Genomic DNA, 16,715 nt, shown 5'->3' with positions numbered 1-16,715 from the left:
GGGATAATTTTCTCAGCAGCCATTGCCAGCCACATTTGGACTGAATAGATGCTGAAATGGCAAGGGTAAATGGGGCAAAGACAGTGAGAAGTCATTTTCTATCTGGAGCCCAAATAAAAGCGCTAGACCAGTGCTTCCTCCCACACTCCTGCCTGGCCCCTCTGCAGCCTCAGTGCACTTCTGAGAGCTGCCTGCCCCAGTAGGAGGCCAGGCTGGGACCAAGGACACCCATTTCTGGGTAACCGTCTTCCCATGGCTCCTTGGACCTTAAAGAAGGGAAAGGCAAGAAGCAGAAGGAAAGCAGAGGCTGGACATTAGAATCAGTCTTTCTTTAAACTAAAAAAAGTTTTCATGTATGTGAACGCGTGTGTGAATTTGAAGTCGTATGTGGAAGGGGCCATATATCCGTCAATGCATGCTCCAAAAATCAGAACCGATGGACAGCAAACAGCATTGGATGTGCAGCCAGCATTCTTCCAGCGGCCGCCCCCAGGGGAAACAGGTGCGGCAGCCAGGACCATCTGTGGGACAGGGACAGGCGAGCATGACACAGGTACCACGGATCAGGGTGCACAGATAGGGCTGGGGGAGGCAGCATGGTGGGGCAGCCACTTCCCCTCAGCATGGCTGGGCTGGAGCCCAGTGGACTCGTGCTGATCAGAAGGATCCTCCACTAGAAGGATGTCACCAGACGAGTCCCCTCCAAACTGTAGCATGCAGCTGCCTTGGGCTTCATGCTGCACCTTCCAGATAAAAACACACAGGTGAGCTACCAGAGCTGGAGTCCCGTGGACCTCAGAGATCCAGGTCACGAGGAGGGGGCCGCGCTGCACCAGGACACGTTCACCAAGGTGAGCCCTAGTTCCTCCCCACAGGCCCCGGGTGAGGAAGTGTCGATGCCAGGCTGGCTCAGTAGGTGGAAGAAGCTTCCGGAATGCCCGCCCGCAGGCTGCTGCTGGCATCGAGTCTGTGTCCTATTTTCCATTCAGTGCATGCATCCTCCAAGTACGATTTCCACTCGGAACCCTGAGCTGCCTCATCCCTCGCTCCGTCTCCCCTCCCTCCCGCACAGCTCACACTGCAATCACGCCTCGCGTTCAACGGCTGGAGTCCTGGTGGATTGCTGCTCCAGGGCTCTCATAAATCCCTTTACTTGAGCCTTGGTTTTACAGGAAGACCATGAAGCACCCCCCAGGAGCTGGAGCTCCTCCTTCTGGACCCAGAGCCTCTTCTCAGCCTCACGACAAGGAGACCCGGTCATAGAGCTGTTGCCCAGGCCTGGGCTCCGATCCCTCCTCCGGCCCAGCCTCACCCTGCAAGCAGCACCATGTGGGGCTCAGAAGGGGGAACTTGAGGGACCCTTCCCGCAACCCCCCAATAAGCCTTTCCACGGAGAGCCCAAGAGGAGACAGGAGAACACTCTGTTTGATAAAATAGAGTCAAATCCAGGAAGACGCCTCTGGAACTGGAATGGAAATGACTCAGCCCCCGCCCATGAGAGACCCTTCTGTCCTGTCCCTTAACCCAGAGGCCCTGGGCGTGGGTTTCCCAGCCCCCTCGAGGCCGGACCCTCAAACTCCAGCCCTGTTTCTTCTAAGTGTGCCAGTTAAGATGCTTCTCACAGCAAGAAACAGACTCTTTTTCAAGCCAGTTCAAGAAGATCTGCGTTGCTGCGGAGGCCGATGGGCGTGTGGAGCAGGCTCAGGGAGAGGCCGTTGTAAGGAGGCTGAGGGGTCTTCAGAAAAATCCCCCGGACCTGGGGTGCCAGGAGCCTGGGCGGGCCTGGGCTGTCACAGCCTGCAGCCCCTCCCTCCCTCTCACAGCGTCAGCTGCCCCCGTGCTCGGGGCCCCTGCCCGCACCTTCTGGGGCTTCTCCCTTTGACCTCTCAGGGTCCCCGTGTGGCCAGCCTGGCCCCAAATCCGTGCGACCCTGGCTCACTGACAGTCGCCACCAGCTCCGTATCTCCCAGTAAAAGTTCCCGCAAAAGAGTGTGATTGGGAGCTGGCCATGGGGGCTTAAGGCGGCCCCCCGCTCCAGTCCCCTTGGCCGTGGAGACAGGGCAGGGTTAGCAGGAGGCAAGGCATGTGCAGGACAGCTGGCCGGCAGAGGTCCCGTGTGCTGCCATGGGTGCAGGGTGGCCACTGTGACCCTGGGTCTCCCTCCTGGATCCCCACTTGGAAGGGGTGACCTAGAGGGACTTTTGTCAGAAGGACCCCCACCCAGCCAACCTGACTGATGGGGCCATCAGCTTGACAACAGGCGTGGTGGCAAGGCAAGAAGGTGCAACCGACCAGAGCCCCGGGTCCCCTGTGCCCTCCTGCACTGCCTGACGGGGTAGGGCCACGGCCCGTACCAGCCGTGAGCTGAGCCAGGAATCCAGTCAAACCATGTGCCTGAGTGACCCGTAGCTCTGTTCCTTCTCTGGATTAACTGCTGATCCACCCCAACAAGCAGCAGGTCTGTCTTTCTACGAGCACACCGCTTGCAGACCTGTTCCCAGGCCTCCATTCCCGCCTTTCTGAAGGTCAAGGCAGCGCCCTCCCCAAGAAACAGTGGAGCCAGGTGTTCGTTCTTCCCAGCTTGTGAAACCCTGCAGATTGTGCACTCGAATTCCTGCTGAAATAACAGTGGGTGCCAGACAAAAGGTGGCGAAAAGTTTTTCCAGGTACATTTGTTCACTCAGAGACCTCCTAGAGACTTGTGTGAAAATCATAGAATTTGCAACCAGTGGGGACAGTGAGATTCATGGCAACTGAAATGATATAAAATTGAACTTTGTGTCAAACCAGTAGTGTTCTGTGTAATTCTTTTCAAACCTGTCATTTCACTTGCTGCTTCTCACAGCCCCAACAGGCAGGTGGAATTGATGCCGTCAGCCCTATTTACAGAATGGTCAACTGAGGCTCGCCCTGGTTACGTGCTGCCCACAGGGTTGAAAGAGAAGCCAGGGACAAAAGGAGTCACTGGTTAACCAAAGGGCTTCCTGTTCTCAAATCCACTGCTCCTTCCGTTACATGGTGTCTAGAAGGAGGCTCAGTTGGATATAGACATTAAATAACCTGGAGGTCAGTGTATGTTGTGGTCAAGCGTGTGTGGTCTGCAGCCAGTGGCCCGAGATGCAGTCCTGATATACGCTTCTGGCTGGGCACGTGGGAGCTACACACATCTCTGTGTGCCTCGGTTTCCATGTGTAAACATCTTAGACTAGCACTTGCCTGTGGTTGGCACCTGGTGAGTGTCAGCCTTCTCTAATGCAGGCAGCATGAGGGCGCCCAGACGGTGACGTTCCAGCTGACGTTCCCAGATCTCAGCTGATTATGAAGAGGCATCAATTTCCAGCGGAGGAGCCACCCTCTGTCTCATCATTTGTTTCTCTCATCTTGCTTTAATATCACAGCACTGCCAGTCAAACCGCACAAAAGGATTTGTGATGACTTGCCATGCATTCTCGCGAACTCCAGCCCTGACTTGCCTGCAAGCCAGGAGCCAACATAAAACCTTCATTTTTCCCTTAATCTTGCTGCCTCTGCATCTCATTTTCAAACTTCATTTTATCAACTTCTTTTGCACTATTTGTTTCTGGATAAAGGATTCGCAAAATTATTCAGCATGTGGTCAGGAAGCCCTATGGCCTCCTGATGAGGCAGCCTGGGGGTCCTCCTGTGGTCCGAAGCTGCAGCCGGGCTGGCCTCCCACCGTCAGGAGCAGCATCAGGCTGGGTGCTTCTCACACCAGCGAAGAACACGACTGTCCCAGCCCCCATCCCTAGGGCTCACGCCTCATGCCCAGACTCGCAGCCGCTTTGGAACCGCTGGAGACGAGTGAACAGCAAAAGCTGAAGTCATGCCTCTCATCCAGATCTAAAATGACCGTGTGTCAAACATTTTTACTGAAATGATGAATTGAATGGGAACTGGTAAGAAGGTGCAACCAGTTCAAAAGAGAAATCCAAGAACCCTAAATGTGTAAGGAGTGCAGGAATGTTGAAATGGACTTCAAACGGAGGCAGCTGTATTCTCCAGTGGAGACAGCCAGTGTCAACTTTTGTGCTTATTCCAAATTTCCTGATAGCCTCCCCGCCTTTTGTCCAACATAATCTCAAAGAGAGATTATTCTGGATGGCAGAATAAGGCTGGTCCCCCTAGGTGTGGCATCCTTGCTTGCACAGAGGTGGCAAGAGTGCCACCATGCCATACAGGCCTTTTCCGGTTTGTTTTGCTGGAAGACCTCATAGTTGTACTTTAAAAGCCTCTGTTATTTGCTATCCTGAGGTTAGGAAACCAAACACAAAAAGCTGTCCTCCAGATTTCACCTGCAGTACTTATAAATTTGATAAACCCTCTCTTCTCAAGGGCCCCATGATAATCCAAAACCCTGGCCTGCCAGAGTGCAGCCTTTTTTCCCAGCTTGGAGGCTGCGACCCTGCGAGCCCCTGCCCTCCCCCAGGGGACTTTGTGGGCGTGGATGCTGTACAGTCACTCTCGGCCCCTTAAGAGTGGTCACAGCCCAGCAAATAAGTGTCGTTCTCACACACGTCTTTCAGGCCCAGGCGCGGTTGCATAAACCTTCCCCAATTATATCCTGGCAAGAAGGAGGACAGATCCTTCCGGAACCTTTGCAGATATTGCCACAAAAAGTAAAGCCTTCCTAAAAGTTTGAATTTGGGGAGGAAGGAGAGCAGATGGTGAAAATCAGATATCACTTAAAAATTACTCATTTCAGTTTACAAAAAATCTAGGTCGTTAAAGGTTACTGATAGCTTGAGAAGACAAGGAAAGGGCTTCCTGACAGAGCCGGAAAGTCCAACAGTAAAGCGTTCCTCACTCATTCCACTCAGGGGTCCGTAATGGATTCTCCACTGGCTCCTGGGTTGCAGGCTCATGAAGCCGGATGTTCCTCTACTGAAAAGAGCCCTGGAAGCCCTGGGCAGCCCACTGGCAGGGTCCGAATATCATCCGAGCAAAGCCATCAGAAGCTGTCCCCAGGAGTCTGCGCTTGGGGGTCAGTCATTGGAGGTGCTTATTGCAGTCCTTTTCCATGGGGCTGGAAGCTTCTGCACTGAATCACAAGCTCTGGCCTCCAGCTGGGTGCAGAACCTTCTGGAGAGGCATCGGAGTTAAAGCGTCTGTAGGTGACAGCCACCCCTTTTTTGGCCCATTTTACAGCAGAGGAAATTTAGGTTCAAAGAAGTTGAGTTGAGGTTTCCAGGAGTGAGAAGCAGTCAAGGATCCCCCTGGGCCGCCTGGCCTCACGCCCTGTCCCCACGCTCCTGAGATGAGGAAGCCCCAGGCCCATGAGCCCAGTTCCCTTGGCAAAGCCACTTCCCTTCTGAGTAAAGTCAGACGAGCCTCCCCGGTCCCAAGAGACTGTGATTCCATAATCATCCTCCCCTCACCTTTTGAGATCTTGCTGGTAGATGCACCCCCTTCAAGCCAGCCCCAAGAAGCCATGATATGAGTTGGTCTTGCCAGATGTGTCTTGAGAGAATTTAACTCAAAGATCATCCCCCATGCACTCCGAGGGGCTGGGACAGGATGTGGTGCCTTCGTGCGCACAAGGAGAAGCGCCCAGTGGGGAGGGGTGGGGCGAGGACTTTATCAAGGGGTCATTTGCTGCGGCCACCCAGGTTGGAGCACAGGGACCACAGGGCCCCCCGCCTCCTGCAGGACTACCCCTCCCATCTGAGGGAGACACCCTACAAACACATCTTTGAGCAGTGGCTTCTAATCCAAGAACCCCAGTAGAAGTTAACGCAGATTCCCGGGGCCCAACTCAGACCCACTGCGTGGGAATCCCTGAGCTGGGGCCAGAGGCACACTTTGAAGAACATCGAGCTCCTTAGCCGGCCCCTTGCAAACCGCATCCTGCTTCTCCAGAAGCTCCAGATCCAGAATGTTTACAGAAAGAGTCCTTCTTGCCTTCCTCTTCTTCCACCCCTGCCCTCTGCAGACCGGGGTCTGTAGACCCCCAAAGTAAGCCCGCCACACCAGGAGAAAGGGAGTCACACAGGGGCCCACGTGGGAACCACTTTTTGTCCTGTCTTGGTGGGAAAATGGCCACGACCCCAGCCCGGGCTCTGCCACGCAACAACTCCACGGCATAGCCTGGGAGACCACGGCGTGGACTGTGACTCGGGCTGAGGATGGTGTCGTGGTGGAAGTGAGGGTCTGGCACCCGGCCAAGCGCAGGACTCCTCGGCAGTGGGGTTGGGAGAAGCAGCCTCTGCACATGAGGCCGGGAACCAGGACGTGGGAGAAGAAGCACATCCCGGAGGAGGGAGCTCTGGGAGGAGCCAGCAGAGTTCTGCAAAGGAGGATGTGGGGAAAACGGCAAGGCCAAAGTGGGGGCTGCTGAAGGGGCTACTGCACCCATACAAGCATGGCCAGGACCGAGCTGCATAGGCAGCCAGGGATACAGCCAATGCCACAGACGTCAGGAACCACGCAATGACACAGGCTACCTTTGACCGATCATCACCCCTGGGGCAGATACCAGTGGGGATAACGGGCAAGGCGAGGTGCTGTTTACTGTCTTATTGTTGCCAGTTCAGCAGCCCACAGGAAATGGTGTTAGTCACAGAAAAAAAAAAATCTGTTTTCTATATTTCACTGTTTCTAAGTAAAGAAAAAAGAAAACTAATCTTAGCTTTAAAAAAAAAAATGGTGCACTGGGCACCGAAAAATAACCATCTTCCCAGGCCTGCGTTTCCCCCACGCCAGGGACTTGTGCTGGAAAGAAAAGCTGCATTGGCAGCCAGGAGCCGGGGAAACTGTCCAGGGGCATCCACTGCGATGAAGGCGGGGCCTGGGCGTGGCCTGTTCCATGCTCTGCCAGCCCTGGAGAAGCCCCACCCTCACCGAGCTCAAAATGCCCCCTCCCTGAGAGCTGAGACTTCTCCCTGAGAGCCGGGACCACTTGGACAAAAGATGTGGATACCAACCTGGCGTTTCCACCGCAGCCCGGATGGTACTGGGGGTGAGCGCGGCCATCCTGTGCAGAGGTCCTGTTTCTCTGCAGGAGCCAATTTCACTGCGGGCGTCCAGGATCCTCAGCGGTTCTGTCGTGATGTGATTCCCTTCTTTGACTTCATCATTCAGCCTTTGTCCCTCAGTCCCCAAATACCGAAAGGCATTTTTTTTTTCTTTTTTTTTAGATGGAGTTTCACTCTTGTTGCCTAGGCTGGAGTGCAGTGGCGCGATCTCGGCTCACTGCAACCTTGGTCTCCCAGGTTCAAGCTATTCTCCTGCCTAAGCCTCCCAAGTAGCTGGGACTACAGGCGCCTGCCACAATGCCCGGCTAATTTTTTGTATGTTTAGTAGAGATGGAGTTTCACCATGTTGGCCAGGCTGGTCTGGAACTCCTGATCTCAGGTGATCGCCCGCCTCAGCTTCCCAAAGTGCTGGGATGACAGGCGTGAGCCACCGCGCCCGGCCTTTTTTTTTTTTTTTTTTTTTTTTTTTTTTTTTTTTTTTTAAGTTAATGAACTTGAATTTTATTTTATTTACAGAATGGCCCCCATGAGATACTTGAAGACCTGGTGCCCAGCGAGTGTTGACCCCAGGTGGTCAGTCCTGCCTGGCCCCTTCCAAGGGATGCGCCATCTCCATAACTATGTCACTGACAGGCGTGTGGGCAAGGGGAGTCGCTGTATTTTTCGCATCTCTTTCCACTGAACGCAACAATGACATTTTTCACCACCCGTATGTATCAACCGAATGAAAAGATGAGCCTGTGACTTTCCAGTGCCTAGGGTCACAGTTTTTCTTTTCAGAATGAACCTTCAGGTTGGAGCTGGAGCAGAAGCACATGGCCTCTGACGTCTCCAGGGGGACCCGCCGCCCTCGCCGCCGCCTCACCGCGCTTCTGTTTTGCAGGTGATCTTCAGCAAGTACTGCAACTCCAGCGACATCATGGACCTGTTCTGCATCGCCACCGGCCTGCCTCGGTGAGTGCGCGCTGCGGGCTCTGCCTTTTCAGGATGCCTGGGAGGGGCAGGAAGAGGCGCAGAAGGGCCCGAGGGACCCGCCTGCTACAAGGGACTCTTTGAAATCAATCAATGCGCAGAATCCCGAAGGAGGCTCGGCGCCCTCCGGGTCTCTCTGCCTGCACAAGTGATGGCCGTGTCCACACGGAGGAAACCGTCCGGCTGAATTAAACAGAACCGCCCTCCAAGGGGTGTGGGTTTTTCTGCCGGGTGTGGTGGCTCACGCCTCTAATCCCAGCACTTTGGGAGGCCGAGGTGGGCGGATCACCTGAGGTCAGGAGTTCGAGACCAGCCTGGCCAACGTGGTGAAACCTCCTCTCTACTAAAAATACAAAAATTAGCCGGGCGTGGTGGCACGCACCTGTAATCCAGCTACTTGGGAGGCTGAGGCAGGAGAATTGCTTGCACCCTGGAGGCAGATGTTGCAGAGAGCTGAGATCATGCCATTGCATTCCAGCCTGGGCAGCAGAGCAAGACTCTGCCTCAAAATAAATAAATACATACAAAAGAGTGTGGGTTTTTTCCTCTCACTTCTTCATTCACTTTTGGAGAAAGCGGGGTCACTGTGTGTGAGTTTGTCCCTAGCCCCACATCACCCATAGGTGCCTTTTCTGCCCAGGGGGCTTGACCCAGATCAACACTGGGTGAAAGGCTGACTTCAGAAATGGGTTGAAAAGACCAGTGATCTGCCTTATCGAGCCCTCAGAGTCCCCCAGGAGTTAATGTCCTAAATCAACAGTGTGTTCCAACCAGTGGATTTTCTAATTATCAGCAAACTTTCTGATTATAAAGGGTGAGCAGCAGTAGCTTTGTCTCGAGGATTAACTTTAAAGTTAGGACGGAGGTAGAGAAGGGCAATTGAAGTTTTTCACAGACAGGTGAGAAAATGGAGATGAAATTACATGTCTGAAAGTGCAGCAAATGGCAGTTTTAGCAGCAAAAGTAGCCCATGGTCTGGGGCATCGTTGGGCACCGTATGTGAAGCACTGTGCCGATAAATAAATAAATATATAGACACATTATTCCATAGAGCATCCCTGGGATTCGCGTATCACCTCTATTGCACAGATTTTAACAACTTACCACTGAAGATCAGAGAGTAACTTGGTCAAGGTGACACAGCATGCAAGAGGTCCCAGAAGATGTGAGGTTGGAGGAAGACTCATCCTAACCATTTAAAACGATTTTGTAGGAGACAGTTGTGCAGTTCAGATGGACTCCCAAAGGTACTGGAAGTGGAAAGACAAAACTATGAATTCGTCATCTGCTGATATAAATGTTAGTTCCTATTTTACCACAGGTTTAAAAAAAAAAATCTCCCAACTCAAAAAAGTAGACTAGCTCCAATTCCCATTTTAAAGTATTTCAGCATCTACACACACTTAGGGTTATACACAACTGCTTAATTTCATTTACAAACAGAATCTCAAAGGCCTGGGGACAGCTTCCCACCTTTCCCATCCTACCGCACTTTGGCCAGGCTGGTCCCGGGACTGTCCTGGTTGTCTCAGGGCTCTGGCCCCATGTGTACATTCAAGTGTACGTCCCAGAGCACGCTGTGGGCGAAAACACGGGCTTGGGTGTGTTTTCCAGGAACACGACCATCTCCCTGCTGACCACTGACGATGCCATGGTCTCCATCGACCCCACCATGCCCGCGAATTCAGAACGGTAAGAGGCTCCGGCCACGTTCCTCGGGGTGTGTCTGGCACTTCTCTCCTTGACATGGGAGGCTTTCTGTGATTTTGTAAATGTGCTTCTGCAGGAAGGTGTGAATTGACAGCAGAGATGGAGGGTGAAGGTAGGAGCGAGTGTGAAGGAGTCTTGACTCCTCGTGTTCCCCTGCAGAGGAGCTGGGCACGTTCCAAGATAACAATTGCAGCCATGGCTCTGCACCTGCTTCTCAACAGGAGGAGGCATTGTACAGAGGGGAAATGAGGCCCAGGAGGGTGAGCCGAGAGCTGCAGAGCCAGGCCCCGGGATCCCCACGTAACCCCAGGAAGGACCACGGGAGATTCCCTACAGAGCCCCTGGGGACATTTCGTGTTAACCACTTGGGGCTGGTCTCTGTGTTCATAAAGTGATGCCTGCGGGAGGGTCTATGCACAGAAGGGGCGGGGATGAGGCCGAGGAAGTCAAGAGGAGAGGCCAGTGAAAGTCTCCTTGAATGTCTGTGACCTAGGTCAAGCCAGCGGTGTGTGGCCCAAGAAGGACACGGAGCAGGGGCTCTCAGGTCAGTGACCTGCCCCTGTGCCTGGTGACCCGGGGAGACCCCAGCAGCCTCCACTGCTCCTTGTGGCTGGGCAAAGTGGAACTTAGATTTTCTCATGAGGCGAGGGAACAGGTGAGCTGGGGTGTGCGACCTCAGGACCCCTCTCTGGTGTCCTCTGTTCCTCCCAGATTGGGGCTCACTGAGCCTCCAAGGGACTCAGTAGATGCGATGGGACACTTGTCAATCTGGTCATCAAGGTGTCCTGCCCAGCTGACCCATGGCCAGCTCTGAGCCCACAGGAGAAAGTGCGTGTCAGGGAGACTCTTGTGTCAGCGAGGCCCCAGTGGATGTGGCCAGCGCCATCCTCCTCAGCGTGGTCCCGGTGGACGTGGCCAGCACTGTCCTCCTCAACGAGGTCCCGGTGGACATGGCCAGCACCGTCCCACTCAATGAGACCCCGGTGGACTTGGCCAGCGCTGTCCTGGTCAGTGAGGCCCCTGTGGACATGGTCAGCACCGTCCCCCTCAGTGAGGTCCCAGTGGACATGGTCAGCACCGTCCCCCTCAGCGAGATCCCAGTGGACGTGGCCAGCGCCGTCCCCCTCAGTGAGGTCCCAGTGGACGTGGCCAGCGCCGTCCCCCTCAGTGAGGTCCCAGTGGACGTGGCCAGCGCCGTCCCCCTCAGTGAGGTCCCAGTGGACGTGGCCAGCGCCGTCCCCCTCAGTGAGGTCCTGGTGGACGTGGCCAGCCTTATCCCCCTCAGCGAGATCCCAGTGGACATGGCCAGCGCCGTCCCCCTCAGCGAGGCCCCAGTGGACATGGCCAGCGCCATCCCCTTCAGCAAAGTCCCAGTGCCCAGTGGATGTGGCCAGCACTGTCCTGGTCAGTGAGGCCTTGGTGGGCGTGGCCAGTGCCATCCCCCTCAGCGAGGTCCCAGTGGACATGTCCAGAGCTGTCCTGGTCAGCCGTCCTCCCTGTCACCTTGAGGCCTCAGCCGAGCTCCTCCCATCTGGCTGTGCCCATTAATCTCCCCCCTGCCCTAGCCAGGATGCCCATCTTCTGCCCCACACCGTCTGGCTCTGACTCTTGGCTTCCAGACTCCCCGGAAGGTGCAGTTGGAGCTAATTGGCTCCCCGGAGACTCCAGTGAGCGTCTTGTCAGCCTCACCGGGGACCAGCTCCAGCCTGGGGGGTCTCACTCAGAAGTGAAGTCACTGAGTGACCCGTCCTGCCAACACCCACAAGACTAAAATGATCTCTCAGAGGGGATTTCACAGAGACCAGCACCTTGTCCGTGCCAGCTGGGTCTCTGAGAGAAACCTCTTTGTTTTCCTGAACTCATTTGAAACAGCATGCAGAGACATTTAAACTGGGCGGGAAATAGGAGAAGCCCGCCTTGACCCTTCTAATTCTCTGGCCCCAGGTGCCTTATTAACAAGAGAAAGTATCAGACACACCAGACAAAAGCCCTCCTGAGCCCAAAGAGCCCAAATGTCTGGAAGCTGTCTGCTGAGATGCCAAAATGCATGCCTTTCTGATAAAGAGACAGCGACAGATGAGGTACGGTGATATGGACATGGCAGTGGACATGGAGAGGGGAGCAGTGGAGATGGAGAAGATAGAGGTGGACGCAGATGAGGATGTAGATGGAGAAGATGAAGATAGATATGGATGAGGATATAGATAGATGCATAGGGTGTAGATCTAACCGGGTATGGGTGCTGCAGAAACAGATCTAGACACCAATGTGGATGTGATCTAGATAATGTGACTCTGGGAATAGAAAGAGCTACGGATACCCTAGCTATGATTGTGGGTGTGGATATAGGCATAGACATGGTGGGGAGGAGAGAAAAGACTCTCCTCTCTCATTACAAACTGATCGTGGCTGGGGGTGGCACGTGCTGAGATGTGGCTGTATTTGTCCCGAGGCTGGTGCCTGCATCCTCCTGCACCCCCATCTCCTTTGTGCCTTCTTCCATTCCCTCTCCACAGTTAGGTCCAGGCCTCACTGAGCTCTGACCTCCCTGCCTCCAGCCTGCCTCTCCCACACAGCTGCCAGGTTCAACCTGGTAGGACACGTCCTTCTCTGTGGTGGCCTGCCAATCTGGGCCCTGCCAACCTATGCCCTACCAACTTCTCCAACTTATCCGCTGTCCCCACACCTGCACCATGCTCAGCCCACAGGATCCTGCCTTCCCATCTCTGCAGAACCAGCTTCTGCTCAGCCGCTAGTTGCCAGAGCAGCCACCTGCTTTAAGCACCATCCACAGTCACCCAGCTCATTACCATCACCATCCAAAGTCACCCAGCCCATCACCATCACCATCCAAAGTCACCCAGACCCATCACCATCACCATCCAGAGTCACCCAGCCCGTCACCATCACCATCCAGTCACCCATCCTGTCACCATCACCATCAGGAGTCACCCAGACCATCACCATCACTATCCAAAGTCATCTAGCACTATCACCATCCAAAGTCACCCAGCCCATCACCATCACTATCCAGTCACCAGCCTCTTCACCATCATCCAAAGTCACCCAGACCCATCACCATCCAAAGTCCTCCAGACCCATCCTTATCACCGTCCAGAGTCACCCAGCCCATCACCATCACTATCCAAAGTCACCCAGCCCATCGCCATCACTATCCAAAGTCACCCAGACCCATCAGTGTCACCATCCAAAGTCACCCAGCCCCTTCACCATCACCATCCAGAGTCACCCAGACCCATCAGTGTCACCATCCAGAGTCACCAGCCCCATCACCATGAGCATCCAGATTCACGCAGACCCATCACTCTGACCACCCACAGTCACCAGCCCCATCACCATCAGCACATTGCTGGCTTCCTCCCCTCAGTGTGCGCCTCAGTCTGAAGTGACCTCACTGACTTGTTTGAGGTTCTCACTGCTGCTGGCCCCGCTGAATGGTCTCTCGCAGGAAGGAAATTTCGCCTTGCTCTCTGCGGGATTTCCAGCCCCTAGATGAGGCGGGGCGTGCTGGGTGCAGGATGGACTGAGTGGGGGATGGAGTGAACCAATCCAGCTCGTGCATACCTCTCCCTCTGCACTGCCCGGAGCAGCTTTGTTTCCGGGGATGCAGGGCAACGTCTGGAGACATTTCTGGATGTCACCAGGGGTAAGGGGCTGCTACTCGCATCCGATGGGTGGAGACCCGGGATGACGCTCAGAATCCTACAGCGCGCAGGGCAGGCCCACAGCAATGACACATGTGGCCCAGGACGTCAGCGGTGCTGAGGCACAGCTCCTGGTGTGTGAGGTCTCCCCTGTGCTCTGTAGCTGTCACTGTCCCCTCACCCTCCCCCAATCTTCCAACCTAGTAGTTCTCAGACAACTGCTTCGGAATCCCCGGGGGCTTGGTGGAGCACAGAGCTCCCCTCGGTCTCTGGTTCATGACAGACGTAGGCCCCGAGAATCTTTCTGCAGGTTCCCAGTGAGGACGAGGCTGGCCCGGGACACGCCACTGATGCTCTCTGACCCAAGGCTTTTCTCTCCTGCTTCCTTCCCTCTTCCCTCTCCGGCAGGTGACGTTACCAGCCTTTTCTTTTTTGGCCCTGCCTCTTCCTTGGCTTCTGCGCTCTTCCTCTCTTCCACTCGGTGCCTGGTAACAAGCGGCCGTCCTCAGAGATGTGCTTCAGGGCCCGAACTCCTTGCTCCTTGCACTCTTTCTGCACCAGAGCCACCCTGTGAGGCCTCGGGAATGCTCAGCATTTCTCTCCCGCCCCCCAGCAGCATGTTGCAGCCATCCCCTCACCACATGTCCAGGAGGGAGCCAGCATCCTTTGCTGACTTTCGTGCTGTGACTATGGTGTTGCGTGGAAAAGGGGCCATGGGAAGGCTGGGCAGGTGGCTGCTCAGAGCCCCACCTTGCACGGTGACCCATGGGGCCTGGAAATTCACTGCCCCGGTTTCCACACAGGTGCCTGAGCTCCTGCAGAGAATGCCTGATAGCAAGACGCATGCCCGTACATTTGTGCTTTCAGGCATCCTAAGCACACATGCCTGCTCTTATTCGGACCAGTCCCTGTAAACTAGTTCAACTAAAGAGTGGCTTTCCACCCTGGCTGCAGACTGCAACCACCCAGGAATCCTTTTTTTTTTTTTTTTTTTTTTTTTGAGAGTTTTGTTCTTGTTGCCCAGGCTGCAGTGCAATGACACGAACTTGGCTCACCGCAACCTCCAGGGATTCTCCTGCCTCAGCCTCCTGAGTAGCTGGGATTACAGGCATGCGCCGCCACACCTGGCTAATTTTGTATTTTTAGTAGAGACATGGTTTCTCCATGTTGGTCAGGCTGGTCTTGAACTCCCGACCTCAGGTGATCTGCCCACCTCAGCCTCCCAAAGTGCTGGGATTACAGGCCTGAGCCACCACGCCCGGCCCTCCCAGGAATCTTTAAAAAGGTACCAGATGATGCCCAGACCCCTCCAATTAAGTCCAGATTTTTAAGAGATTTTTTTTAAAAGGTCTGCAAGTGATTCCAGCACACAGTCTGGGAACTAACCGCTTATGTAAGGTCTGGAAAACCTAAGAAACCACTCTTGACCCAGCTCTCTGGTGACCAGGAACTTATGTCTACCAGACCCAGGGCCTTCCCTTGCTGAAACATGCTGGCTAAACTCTGTTTCTTCCTAGCAGACAGCAGCCCTCTCCCTCCAGCTCAGAAGCTACGTCAGCAGTTGTTGGTTAGTTGGTTGGTTAGGTTGTGTCTCTCTTTAACTTCCTCCACTTCTGAAGACACCTGCAGTGACCTGATGTAGACTTGGTCACCCCACTGTCCCTCCAACCTTAGGCCCAGGAACCATGTCTTTGGAGGAGGCTCTTCTGCAGGCAGCTGGTTGCATCCAGCATGCTTGGATTCCTGCAGGCAACTGGTTGCATCTAGCATGCTTGGATTCCTGCAGGCGGCTGGTTGCATCTAACTTGCTTGGATTCCTGCAGGTGGCTGGTTGCATCTAGTTTGCTTGGATTCCTCCCAGTTTCACAGCCACAGGGTGGGCATTTCATGAAATCTCCAAATTCCAAGGGCTCTTGACAGACCACCTCCATCCTGATCAGAAGGGATAATGCCGGTTGCCCGGCCTCTTAGAACTTAAAACTCTAGCTCCTTCTCTGCTCCTCATTCCAAACCAAATGAATTGTGGCATTGGATTTTTCTTTCAAAATACTTCTTGCCTTAACGCCATCCTTTAGATTTTGGTGGCCAGCTCCTGGTGTGGACCGCATCTCACGGATGGGCTCCCCAGTTTCTGCCTCCTGTTACCCCTCACTGTCATCTCTCTCGTGAGTCCTGCTACCTTCCAGAAAAATAGGCTCCAAACACACTTTCGTCCCATCACTCACGGCATGGAGTTCTCTAGTGGCCTGTTGGCCGCAGGACACTGTCCAGCCCCCTGCATTGGGATGTCTGGCCCCAATTCACCATAATGTACTTGTCTCCAATCTGCTGAGCTGCAGGAGTGCCCACCCCAGCCCAGCGGCCACTCCCCTTCTGCAAACCTCCAAGCACATTCCCCCTCTGCACACTGTCAGTCTTCCTATCCCCGCCCCGAATCCAAAGGCCCCTCCTATGGCTGGGGATCCACTGGCAGCTGCCTAACCCTTCCTATGCTCCTGGTCGTTTGGTGCAATCTGGAGCATGCTCACTGGCAGCTGCCTAACCCTTCCTATGCTCCTGGTCGTTTGGTGCAATCTGGAGCATGCTCAGGCCGGCATTTGAAATAACCTGGAACACATTTACATCATGGAAAATATGGAAAATAGGCTGATTGCCTTCCACTCCCTTTTAGAGCTGGCAAGAAAGATAATTGATGACTAAACAACCTGACGACCAACAAATATAAAAAGTCATAGCCCAACCGTGATCAAATAAGGCTCCAGCATTCCTCCTTGGAGGGACCCTGAGCCATCTGGTGTCATTTTCCTTTCCAATCTGGGAACATTCTGGAGATCCTGGCGTCCAGCTAACATGGACCTTGCTTCCTGACAACCCTACACCCCTTCCATTCCCCGGTCACTACTGCTTCAAGATGCAGTGGAAGGAGAAAATCAGACGTCTCAGAAGCGTGAGTGAAAGTGGGGTGTGTGATGAGACACATACAGAGGGGAGAGGGCCAGAGGACGGTGCCATGCCACACGCACCATTGCTCCTTTTGTTCCCGGTTTCAGCCAAGTTGTGCCGCGGGTGACTCTCCACCGGATGAGCTCCCTGCGTGTAAGGCCAGTATTCTTGGCCATTCTGGCTTAGAGAAAAGCTTTCTATATTCCAGAATGGCTCCACGCCTCCTCCTCCTCCTATTAAATGGGTTTTAAAAGAGGTCTTAGAGCCCAGGCAGTTAGAAACAGACAAATACAGTAGAAGCCCGAGGCAAGCTTATTCTTTCCAAAGAGGAGGTGCTTCCTGTGTTAATTTGTTGTTGAAGAGCATGATGAAGATTCCGCTCCACTGAGACTGAGCCAAGAGTTGACTCATTCATGGGAGCAACATAACGGGT

At 54.2% G+C, this 16,715-nt stretch overlaps 1 protein-coding gene across 5 annotated transcripts in view; it reads left to right on the top strand.

Moving 5' to 3' along the window:
• The window catches only part of PDE9A (phosphodiesterase 9A), a 118,164-nt gene that overhangs the window by 24,892 nt on the left and 76,557 nt on the right, over positions 1–16,715 (top strand). For all 5 annotated transcript variants that reach the window (XM_065541350.1, XM_074033962.1, XM_005548606.3 and 2 more), the window contains exons 2-3: positions 7,876–7,946; positions 9,579–9,656. In XM_065541350.1, coding sequence (XP_065397422.1) covers positions 7,876–7,946; positions 9,579–9,656 — 149 coding nt within the window. The remainder of the gene's footprint in view (positions 1–7,875; positions 7,947–9,578; positions 9,657–16,715) is intronic.

The sequence above is a fragment of the Macaca fascicularis genome, chromosome 3 (assembly GCF_037993035.2).
Source record: "Macaca fascicularis isolate 582-1 chromosome 3, T2T-MFA8v1.1".
In the NCBI taxonomy this organism is placed as follows: Eukaryota; Metazoa; Chordata; class Mammalia; order Primates; family Cercopithecidae; genus Macaca; species Macaca fascicularis.
This window is presented reverse-complemented; position numbering and strand designations above follow the sequence as displayed.